The sequence below is a fragment of the Haliotis asinina genome, chromosome 16 (assembly GCF_037392515.1).
Source record: "Haliotis asinina isolate JCU_RB_2024 chromosome 16, JCU_Hal_asi_v2, whole genome shotgun sequence".
NCBI lineage: Eukaryota > Metazoa > Mollusca > Gastropoda > Lepetellida > Haliotidae > Haliotis > Haliotis asinina.
Window position 1 is genome coordinate 16,267,035 of NC_090295.1, and position 19,087 is coordinate 16,286,121.

The window sequence follows — 19,087 nt, forward strand, 5'->3', positions numbered from 1 at the left end:
TCTGCAAGCTACCAGATCCCACCTCACCATTAGAGATGAAATGACACCACAGCGTGCTACAGAAGCCTCGGACAGCATAGAAAAACTGTTGAGCACCTACTGGGACAAACCGTTACCGGGATTTGACTTTCCGGTAAGGGAACTGCGCGGCTTAGACGAAGCCGTGAAACGCGTGCGTGGAGAACTCGTGAACAACATGGGGAAACTGAACGAAATCGACGAGCACATCGCTAGGGAAAAAACCAAACTCAACGAAACTGAAAACGATGATATGAAGCGCCGTATCAATGAACGACTACGCGATTTAGAAGACGAGAGACGTACACGATTGGAATCCGCTTCCTCGAATCGTGAACAGCTTCGATCCCAGATCAGTCGTATTCGGGAAACAATCGATAGAATACTGAATGAGGATACAACTTTAGCCAACAGGATTCGGATATTGTTCCGGGAGCAAGGGATCACCATCGCCAGTATTCTGACTGCATTGGGTTTCATTATATCAACCCTGGTGGTGTCACTGGTGGGAGGAACCCCTGTGGGGCCTGCCGGCGGGGGAACTCCCAGCGGTGGTGGGGGTGTTAAAGACTGGATAAAAAAACTCGGGGAAGGCCTAGCTAAACTGGCTGGTAAAGCCGCCGAAGCCCTTCCCGGCATACTGGGTAGCATCGTCTCGTGGTTGTTGAGCGCTCTGTCTAAAACTGCCATGTGGCTCAGTCAAAACCTGTGGGCAGCCATCGTCGCCGTGGCGGGTCTGGTGTACGTAGCGGCTAAGAAATCTTTAACCAAATAAGTCCCAAAGCTACCCCACCAACCACTAGGGCTGTTTTATTATCAATATGCTGCTGTACCCCCACATGCACATGAGGGTGTGTGGGGGACACATGAACTTTAGGCTCCGGGGGTGGCGCCACTATACCCTTTTCACGTGGTGGGATGTGTGGGATATAGGGGGTGTTAATATCGGGGTTGATACCCAACTTTTGGTCCGCCGTGGCTATGACTATTTTATTGTTATAACCCACCACTTTTTTTACTCTCAGTTGCATATCACTCGGAGCCATGTACAACCCCACGCCGAACACGTAGTTGACTTTCGATCTGGCGTATTCTAACACGTTTTGGTAGCGTTCGATGGCCCGCGGGAGATCAACTGGAGAATTGATAGCATCCTCAACGTTGGAAACGAACTGTGTCTGAGCGTCGTAAGCAGTTCCCTTACCGAGGATGTTGGAACGCGTCATCGACTGCGCACCCAACAGCGCCCACACGTACGTTCGAATCGAGTCGTTCAAGCGTATTGTACCAGCACGAGTGAATTCTTTCGATGTTTTTGAGATCATTTTAGTCCAGGCTGTGGCTGCATCAGGACTGGTTTGCTTTATACAGCTGACATGGATCTTTTCATTCGTTGTGGGGCCTGTAAATGTATGACGGTTTGGGTTGTATGAACCATCTTTAGAACCGGCATAATATGTTCCGGACCTGTAGAAGTACACGAGAACTATACCGAGACCATGGTTCACACCAGGAAGGCGAAAGTCTTTATTCGTTGGAATCTCAAACTCCCCACAAATACGTTCATAAGCACGTCTATCATAGGGGTTATTCGTCATACTCCACGCTTTATCTTGGGGAAGAGGAGCACTTATTTCCTTCAATATTCGTCTCGTTTGATAATAAATATGAAACAAAATAACCGCCTTACTCAGTTCGTCTATACCGTAGTCTGGTGTCACACCCGACCCTGTCGTCGCACACCACACAGCAAAGTTTAGTTGGTTCTGCCAAAACTGCATTGGGTTTTGATTCCAGTTTACCACCGCCTGCGCGTTATTAACGGACACGATATATTTTTCAAAGATATTAATAAAGGTTGTTTTAAACCCCGTACCATCTGCATTCACCACGATTTTCAAGTGTGCTAAATCCATATTATAATATATAAATTATATATTATAATATGTACATAACACTTCCAGGAATAACGAGCGGTGAGGCCGTTCAGCTGACGCACGCGATCGATAACACGTCAGGTCAACTCGAAGTCGCACTCTGCGATATCACCTACCTACCGCAATGGACTAACATTAATATCAGCAACAATAAGCTGTTCGTCAGTGGAACTCGCAGTCAGATAACTGACGGCTACTACAGCGTGTGCTCTCTAAACGACGAGGTCTTCAAACCCCTGGGAGCCGAACTCAAGATGAACGACTCAAACGGTACAGTGGTGTTAATCAACAACGGAAGAACCTCCTTGAGGCTAGGCCGACCATTAGCGAGGATACTCGGTATGTCTCCTGACGAGATAAAACCAACAACAACCGTCACAGGCACGAAGTTACCCGACCTAGTACCGTACCGAGAGCTGTACATTCATCTCGATCAGGTGAGCACAACGTACAACATTCAAGGAGGTCACCCTTCCACTATACTGAGAGCAGTGCCGGTGAAAACTGAGAAATTCAACGACGGTAGAACCGAGTCGTTTTCACCACGGCAGTATAAGAGATTAACCCAGGGCAACATACCTGAGCTGACAATATCGGTGTTAGATATAAATCATAATCCTGTAAATATAGGATACCTCAGCTTAACGCTTCACGTAACATGACCAGCGCACAAGGGCCCGGAGTAAAAAAATGCGTCAATATCGGGATCTCCGACCTCGGAGACACACGTGGTTTCGACGCTCCCGGAGTAGATGGTAAATCGTATGCCTTGCAACTGAAAAACAACATTTACAAACGCGTTGAAATCCCCTCCGGTGGAACCCTAAGTGATATGATAGATACCACAAGAGCAACAGTAAACACTAAGTACTCCCTTGTCAACACCGGTGATAATAATTGGGTAATATACCCATCGTTCGAAGGTAAACTGTTCGACTTAGACGATGTTGAGAGCACTACCGTCATCAAAAACAAACCATATATGCTCGTCTTCACCGAAGATGACAAGTGGGTGTTGTTACCCGATAAAGACGACTGGTTTCTCAATATTAGACTCGTCTCCCCTTACGTGTTCACGGATAACAAAGACAACCACCTAAACAAAGTCGTGAACAATGGAACCCTGCTCGTGGCTTACGTCCCAACTCAGAGACGTAGCGTAGTCGTCAGCCCAGTCAAAACTGTGGCAGCCCACATGCTATCGAGTAAACCGGCCATACAAAACGTGAAATTGCAGTTGGTGTCTGAATTCGAAGGCGTGACCAAGGTACTAGATAATATAACGATAAACGGAACACTGATCATCAAAGTATACCTAGGGGAATCATCGGGGAATAATATCGAGATCGTGAAGGGGATCAAACTCGGGTGGGGCAAACAACATCAGTTTCAAATTTGTAATGTTTACGTGCTGGAGGGTGTCGGCCCCAAGACCAGTCTGCAGGGGGTCAACGTGATCGTGGAAAACAAGATATCACTAATCAATATCTTCCTGCCTGACAACATACACTTCATGGGTATGAAGTTAACCCCTGAAATATTATCAGAAAACCAGTTGGAAATTATATCATAATAGTATAATAATGACCAGTCATCATCCCAACACTACGCTTAACGACCTAGGAGATACGGAGGGATTCGATCAGCCTGGTGAGGAAGATGAATTATACATCCTACACTTCAAAGACAACGTGTACAGACGGGTGTCGTTACCAGATTTAAAAGAGCCCAAATGGCTGATCAACTTAACACTCACCTCACCTTATATCACAATAAACATAAATACGTGGATGATCTCTAAGATTAGGAACAACGGTATCTGGCCCGGGGATTTCATTCCGGAGAGGGAATTAGCATTCAAGATAGCTACTGCTGGTGCTGAAAAAAATATATTAAATTCTGGGCAAAAAAATAAATTAACATTTAGCTATAATACTCATAACATAAATCTTGTTAATAGAATATTCTCCCCTTTCACACTCATCATAGAAGTCTTCTTTACGTCTTTACTACATGAAAACATCTCAAGAGTACACCAAATTTTACCCGGGGTGTCAATACACTGGTATGACGAACAACACACATTCAAATATTGTCGTATTGTTATACAACAGAATACCACGGGTCCTATAAACAGCTTAATAAGCCTCAGTGGGGTTTTTATTACAACAGAAAAGTCTATTAGCCTCTCACCTATTACCCTGACTAGTAGTCTAAAACTTGTAGACTTCAAATTCATTGATAAAGTATTAACTGAAACCCAATTAAAATATCTTTCATAATATATATTATAGGATGGGCCTGTACCCAGTCGTAGAGGAAGTAGCGAAGACGTTGGAAACCATAGATGGGTTTCGCTTGAGGCAGTTATGTGATGTGAAACGCCAACTAGAACAAGACCGTGACACGCGGAAAGCTCTATGTAAAAAGTACAATAGAGCTTTCAATATCGTGGACGGGGCTGACACTACCCTTATGGCAACCAGCATGGGACTAGGGGCGGCAGGCGTTGGGTTGTTGACTACCATCGTGGCTGCACCTATAGTGTTAGGTATTGAAATAACGGCTGGGGTGACAGGGTTGGTAGGGTTGGCGCTTAAGTTAGTATCACGCAGACTTAATCGTAAGGCATTGAAACATGACGAGATCAGGGTTCTGGCCGAAGCAAAGCTGAACACAGTGAGTGAGCGAATTTCCACGGCACTCTCTGACAGTAAGATCTCAGAAGAGGAGTTTCGTTCAATCCTATCTGAACTCACAAAATATAACGGAATGAAACAAGATATTCGGTCCAAGTCTCGTAAGTCTGCTATCAGCGAGGACGAGAAAAAAAAGTACATAGCACAGGGAATACAAAAAGCCCAGCAAGCCTTTATTATGAACACCAAAGAGATCGTAGGCGGTTCACATTAAACTGTTTCATTGATATAAACATAACATAGGGGCGATAGCCGTAAGCGAGCCACCGATCCTATATGGTCAGTCAAAACTTACAACATAGATAAAGTGGATATGAAAGCCGACGAACCTAACTTGTACTACTTGAGGGATGGGCCGGGTAGGGGTTTTGTAAGAGAAGAATTATTGATCGTACCGTACGGCACAGTGTTACCTCCTACCAAGGCACAGTAATTACCGCCAACTTTTTTGTAGTAGGGGTAATAGTAGCAAGAGCTAATGGCCCAACCAAAGCCTTATTTAGTAAATAAGGCTTTGTAGAGACATTTCTTGAAAGTGAGCCAGAACCCCCATTCCCTATACTACTATTGTGGTTTCTCATGTTTATGTAGGAGTAAAGTGGAGCAGGTCCTAGTTTGGGGTGAAACCCAACAGCACATGTATAGTGCAGACAGACCCACTATCACAGGTTACTGGCATGCCAAAGGGACACGACTCTGCAAAACCCATTCCAGCCCATGCAGCATTATACAAAGGATCCCTATATCCTCAGGAACGGATACTGTACGCCCTCAAGAAGCCACAATACACCCATATAATTCAAAATGGGTCCTTTTGTTCAAACTTACTCAGCCATATTTTAGAATACTTGTTGCAACATGTGAACCTAGTAAATCATGAATAACCTAGCCGCTTTAATGAGTATGCCACAACCTGATACACAAACACAAAGTCCACACTCCACTATTTGTCTACCTGTCATGTATCTAAACTACATCACCCTAGCATCATGCAGAATAGGTCTCTGTTAACCATCTTAATTAGGCTGCATAAAAAAATTAAATGTTCCTTGGGCATAGTTTTTTCAAAACGGTGGTAGAACTTTATTCTTTATTTCTAAAAGAAATAGAAGTGACCACGGAAGAACACATTTTATATTTTTTTTCTCTCAGAAATACAGCCTGGGAAGTTTAGCATGTGCTAATGAGTTGTAGTTTCAGTCACACTCATCCTTAGAGTGGTCAAATGGATGATCGGGACGTGGCAAAGTCAAAAACATTTTTCCTACAGGGAATAAAAAATTGTTACGTGCACAAATAAAAGTCACACACCGATGCCTGAGAAACATCTCACTTTTTAATTTAGCCTTATGTATCCAATTTCAGTAATAACTTTGTGAGTGGAAATTTTTCTATTTTTCAGTTTCAATATTTCATTTCCATGATAACTTGCTGAAAAGAATTTCAACAATATCTACAACAGATGTGGGTGATTTAGGTTTTAAGCAGCTTTTAGCTTTATTCCAGCAGTATCTCAGTTTGGAGAAACCAAAAATGGGCTTCACTCACTGTATCCATGACAGGAGTGAGTGAGAGGAGTGAATGAGTGAGTGAGCGAGCAAGCGAGCGAGAGAATATTGCTTAACACTGCATCAGCAATGATGCAGCTATTTGCAGTAAGCCTCCACGTGGCATGACAAGTGAATAATCTAAGCACTAAGGTACCATATGAAGTCATAGTTTATCATGATCAGGTCAGAGGCTGATATCTGACCTAAGCAAACCTGAGCAAATGTCTTTGAAGATCTTTACTTGAAACACATTGTTTCCCAGTTAATGTCAGCCCAACACAGCATCAACTGACTGTTCACATGACTGGGGTTATTTGCTGATATCAACAGGATCAAAACGATAAAGAGGCTTCCTAATGCTTTGATTCTCATTACTGCTTTGAGTGCTGTCTAAAGTACATTGTTAAAATACCTCTGAGAATAAAACAAGGAATGAATCCATATTTTGAACTCTTCTTTCCCCAATTTGCTAGACAATATGCACTTTGTTCAGAATCTCAATCTGTTTTTTCATCACATGTATGATGTTAAAACACAGTGGGAGTGATTTAAGATGTTATTTATTTCAGTTATGACACATTTCGACACCAGGTGGCACATTCAAGGAAATCCAAAACAAACATGACTGAATCACCATAGCGCCCTTTACGCACACTCTCACAGTGAAACATTTTCCAGGCTGATTAAATTAAGGACTTGGTTGTTCAAAGGCTCTGTGGAACAACAATAACATGAGTATTATGCATCTACATTGGAAGGAAACATATTTACGGCAACACAAATCTTTAAAAAAATCAACAGCCATCTTGCAGGTAAGCACAAAACTCATGATCAATGGTTGAGCATGGCATGTGATAAGAATCAATACTTGAGACAAAGACTCTTCACACAGCTACTGCTTGTGACAGATTGGAAATATTTGTCAGAATTAAAAACATAGTCCAATCCATATGAGTAAAATCGCTGTGGGCCAAGTAATAAATTAGACTTATTGATGTATTCGAGACAAAGGTATGTCTATGATGGTGAAAAAAAATGGTCAGGACCGACGGCAGTCTACATAAACTTAGTCTCAGTATTATTCGTTACAACTTACACTCCGCTACTGAGTCTAACAAACCCTAGTAGAAGGTCGCGTCAGGTAACCTTTGAGTGAGCTATGACCGCCCTATCAATAGTGAGACGGCTAAATAGATTGAACCAATCAGACAACAGCTACTACTTAGGGATCGGAGGGACTTACAAAATATTCAGGTCACGGAAACAGATCTCTCAACAAACCAAAATCTGCATATAACAATTATTTGACATGCAGTATATACGCTTTGGGGTTTCTGTTGGCATGGCTACCATTAGCTAATATTTCCGCAAGATGACATCCTTGAATATAGCCAAAAACACTATTTTCAGCGACTGTTTGTCATGGTTGTAACGTGCACAGTTTGCATCAACCGGAAGCAAGCCTATACTAAATAGCATTCGGAATCTTTCGGGTACGAACCTTTTCAAAATAAAAAGTTGCAAACTTATGTGCAATTGTCCACTTTCGCAATTTGGTAAGCTGTGTTCTGATTGGTCAATCTCAAAGGTTACCTGACGCGACCTCCCATAAGGTTTTGTTAGACTCAGTAGTGGAGTGTACACGAAAAGTACTGAGGCTAAGTTTAATTACACAAGGACTGACAGGTACTTCGAGTTGTGCATAATATTTGAGATGCCGGCATTTGACTCGTCAGGATTTGACTGTATTTTTATTTACTGTTGACAGGTTCTGCAAAATCACTTCATAAACACAAAAGTGAGTCAATGCATTAGATTTAACACTTTCAGCAATATGGAAGCAATATCACAGCTGGATACGAGAAATGGTCTTCACACATTGTACATTGTACTCATGTGGGAATTCAAACCTGGCTCTTCAGCATGATGAGTGAACACTTTAACCACTGGGCTAGCCCACCCTAGGAGTTACTGTTGACTCCTATGCCTTGCTGTCCTTCACTGCATGAATATTCAAAACAATGTACTTACTTGTCTATAGTATCTCCTTCGTAAAACCCCCCTGTTATTGTCGAGTTTGTCGGCGACTGCAGCACCATATATCTCCATACTGGCTGTGAAAACTACCAGGTCGTACCACTGGCTCACCTACAACACAAGCATCATAAGTCAGGAATCAAACGATATGCTGTCATATGAATATATCAGAGGTGTCACAGATTACTGGAGGTGATGCTGGGAGTACTCATAATGAACTCATGTTTCTTACCCTGGCCAAACTATTTACCAACATGCACCCTAAACCCTTCCAAGCTCATCTGATTCTTTTTCTTGCACATCCTAGATGTCTGACGCCAACAAGGCAACAAAGTAAGTAATTCCTGAAATACTGACATTTACCACGGATGGCCATGAACACATAAAACAGTTCCCAACTGTTTAAACATCAATGGGACAGAATGATGGTTTCAAGATGGCCACCATGACGGCCATTGTGTTTGACTCCTATGACTGCTTTAGGTTAAATCCAAAAATCAATCCAGTGAAAAGTACAAAATCCATCCAAACCAGAGCAATGGTCCACTAAGCAGAGCTAAGGTGATTAAAGCTTCCATGCCACAACTTGATAACTGTCATTTCACTGTGAGCACTTTGTGGAATAGGGCTGAAGACAAACTCATGCTGTGGTAGTTTTCAAATGATAATATCATGTAGAGATGCAAGCCTCAAAATTAGGAACGAGCAAAGGAGATGGATTTTACGCCTCTTTCAGCAATATCACAGCGGTGGTTCCAGAAATGGGCTTTAAACATTGTGCCTATGTGAGGATTCAAACTCAGGTCTTTGACATGATGATCGAACATTTTAACCCCAAGGCTACGCCACCACCCCTAAACGAGGAATGAGGATTAACTTGGAAATCTGCGATAAAAAAAAAACGGTGTAAGAGTAATCATTATGAACACAGTGTCTTTTGAACTGAATCACACCTTCAGAAGAAAGCCGAACCTTCACCTTTGCGAAGCAAGCCAAAACAAGTTTCAGACTGACATAAATCAAATCAAGGTCAATAAAGACTTCATATTGTGGCATAATCATGTTTCACAATTGTTGATTTAAAATATTAAGATGACCGAACCAAAATAAAAACAAACGGACAGACTTAAGCACATTTCTGGATGAACTATTTAATTTTACAGTACAACAGATTAACAGTCCTGAATTTGAAATATTATATAATGATTTATTCATACTGAAGCAAACATAACACTTATTCTTTCATCAATCTGTTACTGTCATCTGAGCGTCAACTGTTGAACAACGATAATAAACCAGCTGGCAGGGATGTTCTCAAAAATATATGAACAATGGTGAAGGGACTTCTCAAAAACACATTTATCTCTCCTTCCCAACTGTCACATGAACACAACAGGCTAGGTGATGCAGGAGTTTATCATGCATGCATGATTAGTGCACTCATATACATATGATACCACACGTGGGAGGATGCTTGATAATGCTTGAAATAGTACTGAATGCTCATCTAGGTACCATGACATGACACGGCTTGAACTGGTCTAGATACCATGACATGACATGGCTTGAGCTGGTCTAGATACCATGACATGCCACGGCTTGAACTGGTCTAGATACCATGACATGACATGGCTTGAGCTGGTCTAGATACCACGACATGGAAATGCTTGAACTGGTCTAGATACCATGACATGCCACGGCTTGAACTGGTCTAGATACCATGACATGACATGGCTTGAACTGGTCTAGATACCATGACATGGAAATGCTTGAACTGGTCTAGATACCATGACATGACACAGCTTGAACTGGTCTAGATACCATGACATGACATGACATGGCTTGAACTGGTCTAGATACCATGACATGGAAATGCTTGAACTGGTCTAGATACCATGACATGACACAGCTTGAACTGGTCTAGATACCATGACATGACAAAGCTTGAACTGGTCTAGATACCATGACATGACATGACATGGCTTGAACTGGTCTAGATACCATGACATGACATGGCTTGAACTGGTCTAGATACCATGACATGACATGGCTTGAACTGGTCTAGATACCATGACATGACAAAGCTTGAACTGGTCTAGATACCATGACATGACATGACATGGCTTGAACTGGTCTAGATACCATGACATGACATGGCTTGAACTGGTCTAGATACCATGACATGACACAGCTTGAACTGGTCTAGATACCATGACATGGCAAAGCTTGAACTGGTCTAGATACCATGACATGACATGACATGGCTTGAACTGGTCTAGATACCATGACATGACATGGCTTGAACTGGTCTAGATACCATGACATGACATGGCTTGAACTGGTCTAGATACCATGACATGACAAAGCTTGAACTGGTCTAGATACCATGACATGACATGACATGGCTTGAACTGGTCTAGATACCATGACATGACATGGCTTGAACTGGTCTAGATACCATGACATGGAAATGCTTGAACTGGTCTAGATACCATGACATGACATAGCTTGAACTGGTCTAGATACCATGACATGACAAAGCTTGAACTGGTCTAGATACCATGACATGACATGACATGGCTTGAACTGGTCTAGATACCATGACATGACATGGCTTGAACTGGTCTAGATACCATGACATGACACAGCTTGAACTGGTCTAGATACCATGACATGACAAAGCTTGAACTGGTCTAGATACCATGACATGACATGACATGGCTTGAACTGGTCTAGATACCATGACATGACATGGCTTGAACTGGTCTAGATACCATGACATGACATGGCTTGAACTGGTCTAGATACCATGACATGGAAATGCTTGAACTGGTTTTGTTGTGACAACTCATCCAGACACTACATCAGTTAACATGACCCACTCAGATACATTACACTAACACACATTAGTTTTAATAAGAGTTCTTAACAGCTCTTTGTATGACACACCCACAGTTCTCTTTTTACACATTTGAGAGAGTGAGCCTAGCATTTACCCTCCTTTAGCAATATTCCATCAATATCTAGTAATAACCCGCAATATCAATGCAGTGAGCACGCGAAATGGGGGACCTCTTTAGCCGCTAGGCCATGTCGCCACTACACCCAGAGAGTCGTCAAAGGAAATCACATGCAATGCAACAATTTTTGACATGAATAATGTGCCAGTATTATTTAGTGTAGCAACAAAGTGTGAAATATGAGAATTATTAAATCAACTTACAACTTCCAAAAAATAATCAACATGTGGCCTTTTATGCACGAAGAATCTGACTGGATGTCGGTCTATCGTAACCTGAAACAAAATTGCAATATCATCTTCCAACATATTCCGACAATGTAAACATTTACTCATAAGTGTCAGGAGCCTTAGCTGCTTGAAAACAGCTCTTACCAATCTAATAAAATCACATCTTGGTTGGTTGGTTGGTTGGTTAAACCCAATCTCAGCAATATTCCAGCAATATGGTGGGGGCCTATAAACAATCGAGTCTGCACCAGACAATCCAGTGATCAACAACATGAGCATCGATCTGTGCAATTGGGAACCGATGACGTGTCAACCCAGCAAGTCTTGACCACCCAATCCTGTGAGTCGTCTCTTACGACAAGCATAGTCGCCATTTATGGCAAGCATGGGTTGCTGAAGGCCTATTCTACCAATGGACCTTCATGGGTCTCTTACAACAAGTATGGGTCAATGAAGATCAATTCTAACCTGGGCCTTCATGGGTCAAATAATGATGGAATCAGTTATAAAGACTGTAACTGTCATGCAGAATACAGAATGAATACAGACCTTAGAAAGACCACATGATCACATTTCCTGACGCAACAGTATCACGACTTGAGATTAAAATATCTCCAAAGCCTACCCAATGTTAATTACTACTCAGTGAAACTCTCGTGTAATGTACTAAATACAAATAATGAGGATAATTTACATGCACTCGCCATCTTTCTTAAAAATGTATTTCTATTGAGATATAAATCAAAATTAAATGGAAATAGAAATATTGCGGTATTGTTCACCACGTCACATGTGTCCTTTCAAATACAATTGTATGCAAGGCTTTGAGGCCGAATTACTGACTAAAATATCTATTTATCTATCTATTTCCAGTTTGGTAAAGGATAATTAATTAATCATATAATTACCATTATTAATTCATCTAATAATTGCAAATGTTAATTGTCATGTGACCCATAATGACACAGACTACAGATGTTCGTTAATGATAAACAAAATGAGGAGCATTATACTAATATATGATACTGAAACTCAATTATCATACATTTGTATTGCCTCGATATAATCAAGACAGTTAGGCTATACAAGTAGACAAATCTCATTTATCAGGCCTACAACAAATGTGACTGATACTGCGATAGATAATATACACTTAAACATAAAAAACTAAACTTTTGCTTAATGATCTTAGTGATGTAGTGCAAGTGTCAGTTAATAAATTTGGTTTAATGCATTATTATTCCGGCATTATTCCAGTAAATTCTGACAAGATTCCAACAATTTTGACAATATTTCAGCAATATTCCGGCATTATTCAAGTAAATTCTGACAATATTCCAACAATTTTGACAATATTTCAGCAAAGCATATTAAGGCATTATTCCAGTAAATTCTGACAAGATTCCAACAATTTTGACAATATTTCAGCAATATTCCTCCATTATTCAAGTAAATTCTGACAATATTCCAACAATTTTGACAATATTTCAGCAATATTCCAAAAATTTTCCAGCAACATCACAGCCAGCAAAGGACATGCTGTACCCATGTGGGAAATTGAACATGGCCCCACAGAATGAGTCCCATTACTTCACTGGATTCAAACAGAAACATAGCAATACTTCTGACCTGTTGAGTGTACTCACTTTTAGGACAAAGTCTGGAGGTGTACCCAGTTTGACTGTTTGTCGTAGAACACCGTCGTGATGTGAATGTATAAGTGTTTCATCAAGATCCAACACTAAAACCTTCCTTTTTAACATACCTGAAACATAACACATTATACCTAATACACCTTTCAACATACCTGAAACATAACACATTATACCTAATACACCTTTCAACATACCTGAAACATAACACATTATACCTAATACACCTTTCAACATACCTGAAACATAACACAATATACCTTATACACCTTTCAACATGAATGAAACACAAGAAAAACAAAAATATTGCACATAACTTTAAACATGGCACAACAAACAAATAGAACAAATTTAAGTTTTACACACACTAAACAATATTCAATGACAACGACAATTTATTTCAGTATGAAGGCCACATGGCCTAAAGTACATTAAACATACAAAAGCAGCAGTGCACAGCGGTATACAAAGAGTGGAGGGTTGTGTACTACCAATATACTCAAATTGGCAAGTTTCATTTCAAATAGATACTTAAAGCTTGTATGTGTTCATAGTGAGTTGATGTCAGTAACTGATAATATTTAGCCCGTGATGGATTAGCATGATAATATGATTGAATAATTTTCTTGCGGCTTCAAGAATAATAAGGACAAATTAGCAAAAAATGGTACTCATCCTCGATTTGCTGCAATTGGCACTTAGTGCATAATAACATTCTTTTCTCAACAGTTTATTCAAACCTATACTGTTGAATATTTAACTTATGTGAAAGACAATGACTTACATAGGATTCTTCTCATGTCTGTCAGCAAGTGCGGATATGTATTTCTCGGGAGTTAATAGTGATTTCAGTTCAGAATATGCCCCCAAAAAGTGAGAATTATTAATCTTAGAATGCCATTCTTGAAACTGGATATCTTCACAACGTTGTTGAAACTGCTGAATAAATATGTCAGCGTGACCACAATCCTGGGCAACTCATATATATGAAAACCCAGTGTACCAAAGTAATAATCTAACTTGTGACACCCAATTTATTTTCCCATTTTTGTCGTATGTCTTGAGCATCTCATTAAAGGCTTTTGGATATCTTGTATGTTCCATGTATAACAGTCGACACCAGCACTTGATACAGTGAGTATAATATTTAACACAAAGTGAGTGTCTCACCAAGACTGGCATTTGTGGAAATAGTTTTACTGATACCTATAAATCTCTTAAAGACATTTCCTTGTACTCCCTCAATTACATCTCTCTTTGTGAAGCACCAAATCTCTGACCCATACAATAAAATGGGAATGATTTTAGAGTCAAAAATCTTTAGAACACTATTAAAGGGGACAGTTTGGTATTTTCACCAAATTTTCTGTATTGGAAAAAGCGCTTTAGTGGCTTGTAGAGCTAAGGCTTTGGACCAGCATAGTCTAGACGAAAAGATTCCCTATAATACCATTTCTCGACTGATTTCAGGTAACCTAAAAACAATAATATTTGACTTTTCTAAATTAACCTCAAGTCCCCCCTTTCTGCAATAATTAGCAAGGGCATCGAGTTTTCTCTGTAAACCAATAACAGTTGAATCAATCAAAGAGATGCAGTCAGCAAGCATTAACATAATAACTTCTTCAATACTATTCATGTGATATAGTGACAGTCTGTAAATAATCTACAGTGGACCAGACAGTCTAGTGATCAAGAGCATGAGCATCGTTATACGCAACTGGGACACAATGGTATGAGCTAACCAAGTCAGCAAACCTGACTACCCAATCCCATTAGTTGTCTCTTACGACAAACATGTATTACAGGATTATTATTAATTGTATTACATCATGGCAGAAGAAACAAAACATGGGCTTCAAAAATAGGATTTATATCAGAATTCAAACCTGGATCAAACCAATATCTCAACCACTAACCCCTCAAACAGTCAAAGGGTGAATTGAGGATGTGACAAGGACTGTTTTATTTGGTAACAAGAAGCAATGGACTTTTGTAATACAATTCCATCAGTCCTACACCACTCAAGCATCTCAGGCAAGGACTGCTTCTGTCACTGAATTGGTGCCATAAATGTAATGGGATTGGTTAGGGTTAGGGTTAGGGCTCTGCTCTTTTGAATTGGATTTCAGTATGAGCAAGGGAGACAACTCTACACAGCATGGGCAAATGCTTCCTCGATATCTCCAGGATATACATTCCAATAAATCTACACTATAATATTGGATGCATCTACGGCTTGGCCTGATAATTTTATTACTTCCCTTTGCTGGGTCCTCAGTAGCAAATCAGATAAGAATCAGATAAGAATCAGATAAGTCGCTGTTCCAACCAAGCTTGTCAACAAAGATAGCAGTCGCAGCGCCAAAGGTTTGTTCACAGTGTGACATACATATTAGGGAGAGCATAGAGACAAACTGACAGGTCCGAAAATATATGCAAGAACTCCTACCTCTTTCCAAGTTCCTCTACATGATTTAATTGGTTGGATAATTTAAGAAGCAAAAGTGACTTGTGGATATAAAGCCAGCCAAGGTAAGTAATAAATTCATCCAGCCAAGCCGTAGGAGCATTCTGTGAAGAGTGGAGATTTATCCTAACGTATACCCTGGACATATCAAGGATGAGGAGCATGAACAAATTTTAGCTTTTGAAGGTTTACAAGAGTGAGTGAGTTTAGTTTTACGCCACACTCAGCAATATTGCAGCCATATGGTGGCGGTCTGTAAATAATCGAGTCTGGACCAAACAATCCAGTGACCAACAACATGAGCATCGATCTGCGCAATGGGGAACCGATGACATGTGTCAACAAAGTCAGCGAGTCTGACCACCCAATCCCATTACTCACCTCTTACAACAAGCATAGTCACCTTTTATGGAAAGCATGGGTTGCTGAAGGCCTATTCTACCCCAGACCTTTGCGGGTAGGTTTATCAAATATATCAAAGACTCCGACCTCCATATTTTACTTAAAACACTAGGTACTTTTATCAAGAATACAAAGTTAAGGTTGGCTAGATCTGCTTTATTTAACTCTACTGCATTACAGTAAGGCCTGGGAGAAAGGAAAATAATATGGTTGAAGCCAAACTACATTAATTGTTTGAGTAAAAATATTTTTCCAGTATTTTCCAGAACAAATGACTTTTCACAAAAACAACCTTCAGCTTCATCGAGAGTATCAAATGTCCAAGCTAGTTGGCCTGATGGACAAGTTCTAACAACATACTTATGCTCATTTCAGAAATCAATTGCTAACATGAATCTTAGATTTTTCTAAAAGAGATTTTTAACATGCAGTACATGAATGCCTCACAAACTGGTTGTCTATAAATGTCTACATATGATGGTTTAGGGACAATAACCCAGGCTATAGTCCTTTGTGCTTGATTTTTCTCAACACTGACATTTATTTCAAACAACTGCTTGACTCATTGGGTTCAGTTCAATCAATGATGACAAGGATCTATCAGTATCAATTTTTGAACGTTTCACAAATCGATACAGGAAAAATCTCTTTTGTCTGTTAGTTGCTTTACTTGGCAACATTCCAGATATATGGTGGCGGTCTTAAATGACAAGCATGGCCATCCTCATTTACCTCAAGGCTATACATTACAATAAATCTCCACTATTCCCTAGATGCATCTACAGTTCAGCACAAGAATTGTATTACCTCCCTTTGCTGACTTTGTATCCAATCAGTTGTCTACGCTGGGGGGCTGAGTATACCAATCATAATGCTTCTATCACAACTCATTTCTGCTTCTTCTACAAACAGTAATGGTGGGGAAAACAACTGACTTCGATGGGGCATGTTCTTGTTTCAACACAGAAATTCTAACTTCTATTCAGGAAAAACACTGAAAATGCTGCAACCACCATCTTTGTTCACACTGGCAAGCTTGGTTGTAACAGCCGTTCTATTTCTCTACTGTCAGAAGGCGGAGCCAGTAAAGGGGGGTCATAAATTTATTGGACCAAGCTGTAGATACAGCCAGGGTACTAGTGGCAATTTAATAGAATGCGTACTCCAGAGATTATCAAAGATGAAGCATGGGATGAAGAGCAATTCTAACCTGAATCCTATCGGGTCATTCAATATCTCATTCTCTTCCCACAGAAGTTACTGTCATATCTTCCTATGAACCTCGGTTCTAATACAGCCATATTTTCCGTAATAAAATCACTAGCAGCAAAAAATTTGAAACATGAATTATCTCCCTTCCTTGTATCCAATCAGAACATGAGTTACATTAACAAAGATACTACTGGACTAATACAAGCAAATGTGGGGACACAAATATCCCTCATCTGCCCGAGACTTGCTTTACCTGTCCACTGTGAACAAGGGCTATGGAAACACCATTGATCCGGCCATTGCATGGCTGAGTTCTGTCCAAATGACACATTTGTGCATCATGCTGGGGAAGACGTTCTAGTTTTCCTAAAGCATAGAGGAACTGCCTAGACCTTGCGAATGATCACTTCTGAAACAGCATTGCTGATTGCACAACTAAATTTGATTGCAACCAATCACAAATCCTGAACACTCACACCATAAAAAGGTTGTTCATTAGAAGATATGATAAGTAACCTCTGATGGAAGAGAACGTCAATATCTATATAACATGGTTCATGAGACAGTGCTGGCTTGTCAGTGCACTCTTACAATATATAGAGGATACTAAACGACCTTCCGTGTAATACGATTTTTATTAAACGAGTTAATGATTTGGTATCAGACGAGCGAAAGCGAGTTTGATACTAAAACTTTAATGAGTTTAATGAAAATGGTATTTCACGGAAGCGAGTTAAGTATTCTGTTTATTACTCGCCAACATATATTGACAGAAACTGCGGCAAAATCGCCTATAGTGTGTGGACACTCAGCTTTCAAGTCAAGCAAGGTCTAGTAAAATCGTGACATCAACATTAGCATTGTGACGTCACAACTTTGAACCATTTAGACGTCATAGGTCAAGCGGTATTACACTAGTGTAATATTGAAGTGAAAATATTACAGTGCAGTATCTTAAACGGGCGAGTAATAAAGTGACATATATCTAAGGCAACTGCTCCACATATTGGGTTCAGTTAGACGACTGATCAGATGCAAAGGCTTACTTAATCTGTGTTTGGAGAGAGGGGACAATGGTATCATCTCGTACTTCACTGTCTGATGCTGTATCACCTAAAAAATAAAATAAATATGTTAGTTCATAGGTAAATACATATAAATTTGCAGACTCTGCGAATATAGATACAATGTCACACTAACATAACCATAGAAGCTGACCTGCTCTTGACCAAAAATGAACATGAACAGTCAATGGGTCACTTAGATGAACTGTTTGTTTGTTTGTTTGTTTGTTCAGTACCACACTGAGCAATATTTTGACTAAATGACAGTTGATCAGTCATGTGGTCAGTCAATAACCAGGCCAGACCAGATAATCCACTGATTGACATCAGGTACTTTGATCTGTGCAGTTGGAAGATGACGACATACTTCAAAGAAGTCAGCGAGTCTGACAAATGGGTGTCATTATACAAGACAACCCAAGCACTAAGACTGGCACAAGTCTAAGTTAAGGTGTGGGAGTTACGATCACTTGGCATTAATATCACTTAGTGCCATGGCACTCTCATCCCGCAAGTCATGTAACAACAGCAACGTGTTCATTCACGATGGAATGACAGAGTATGTAGAAGACGAACAAAGTAAGAAACAGCTAGCACCGCATCACTTTGTTGTGACAGCTGTATGAAGGTAACCTGTAGTAATCAAGTGTGGGACAGGATGTTCACTGATTAATGACCCAAGCTATTATTAGTATTAAGCATGGTGACCATGATACCAATGGTTGGCTGTTTGATGGTTAACACAGTGTAGTACTAGCAGTTGACAGAATACAATGATTAATCCCTTGGGCGTACC

The 19,087-nt window shown here is 40.3% G+C and overlaps 1 protein-coding gene across 1 annotated transcript in view; it reads right to left on the reverse strand.

Annotated features, from left to right (window-relative positions):
- Positions 1-19,087, reverse strand: part of LOC137268867 (CTD nuclear envelope phosphatase 1-like) — a 64,360-nt gene that overhangs the window by 18,535 nt on the left and 26,738 nt on the right. Inside the window, exons 2-5 of the mRNA XM_067803445.1 lie at positions 18,274-18,340; positions 13,138-13,256; positions 11,465-11,536; positions 8,236-8,352 (exon numbers count right to left, since the gene is read on the reverse strand). Of these exons, the coding sequence (XP_067659546.1) occupies positions 8,236-8,352; positions 11,465-11,536; positions 13,138-13,256; positions 18,274-18,340 (375 nt within the window). The remainder of the gene's footprint in view (positions 1-8,235; positions 8,353-11,464; positions 11,537-13,137; positions 13,257-18,273; positions 18,341-19,087) is intronic.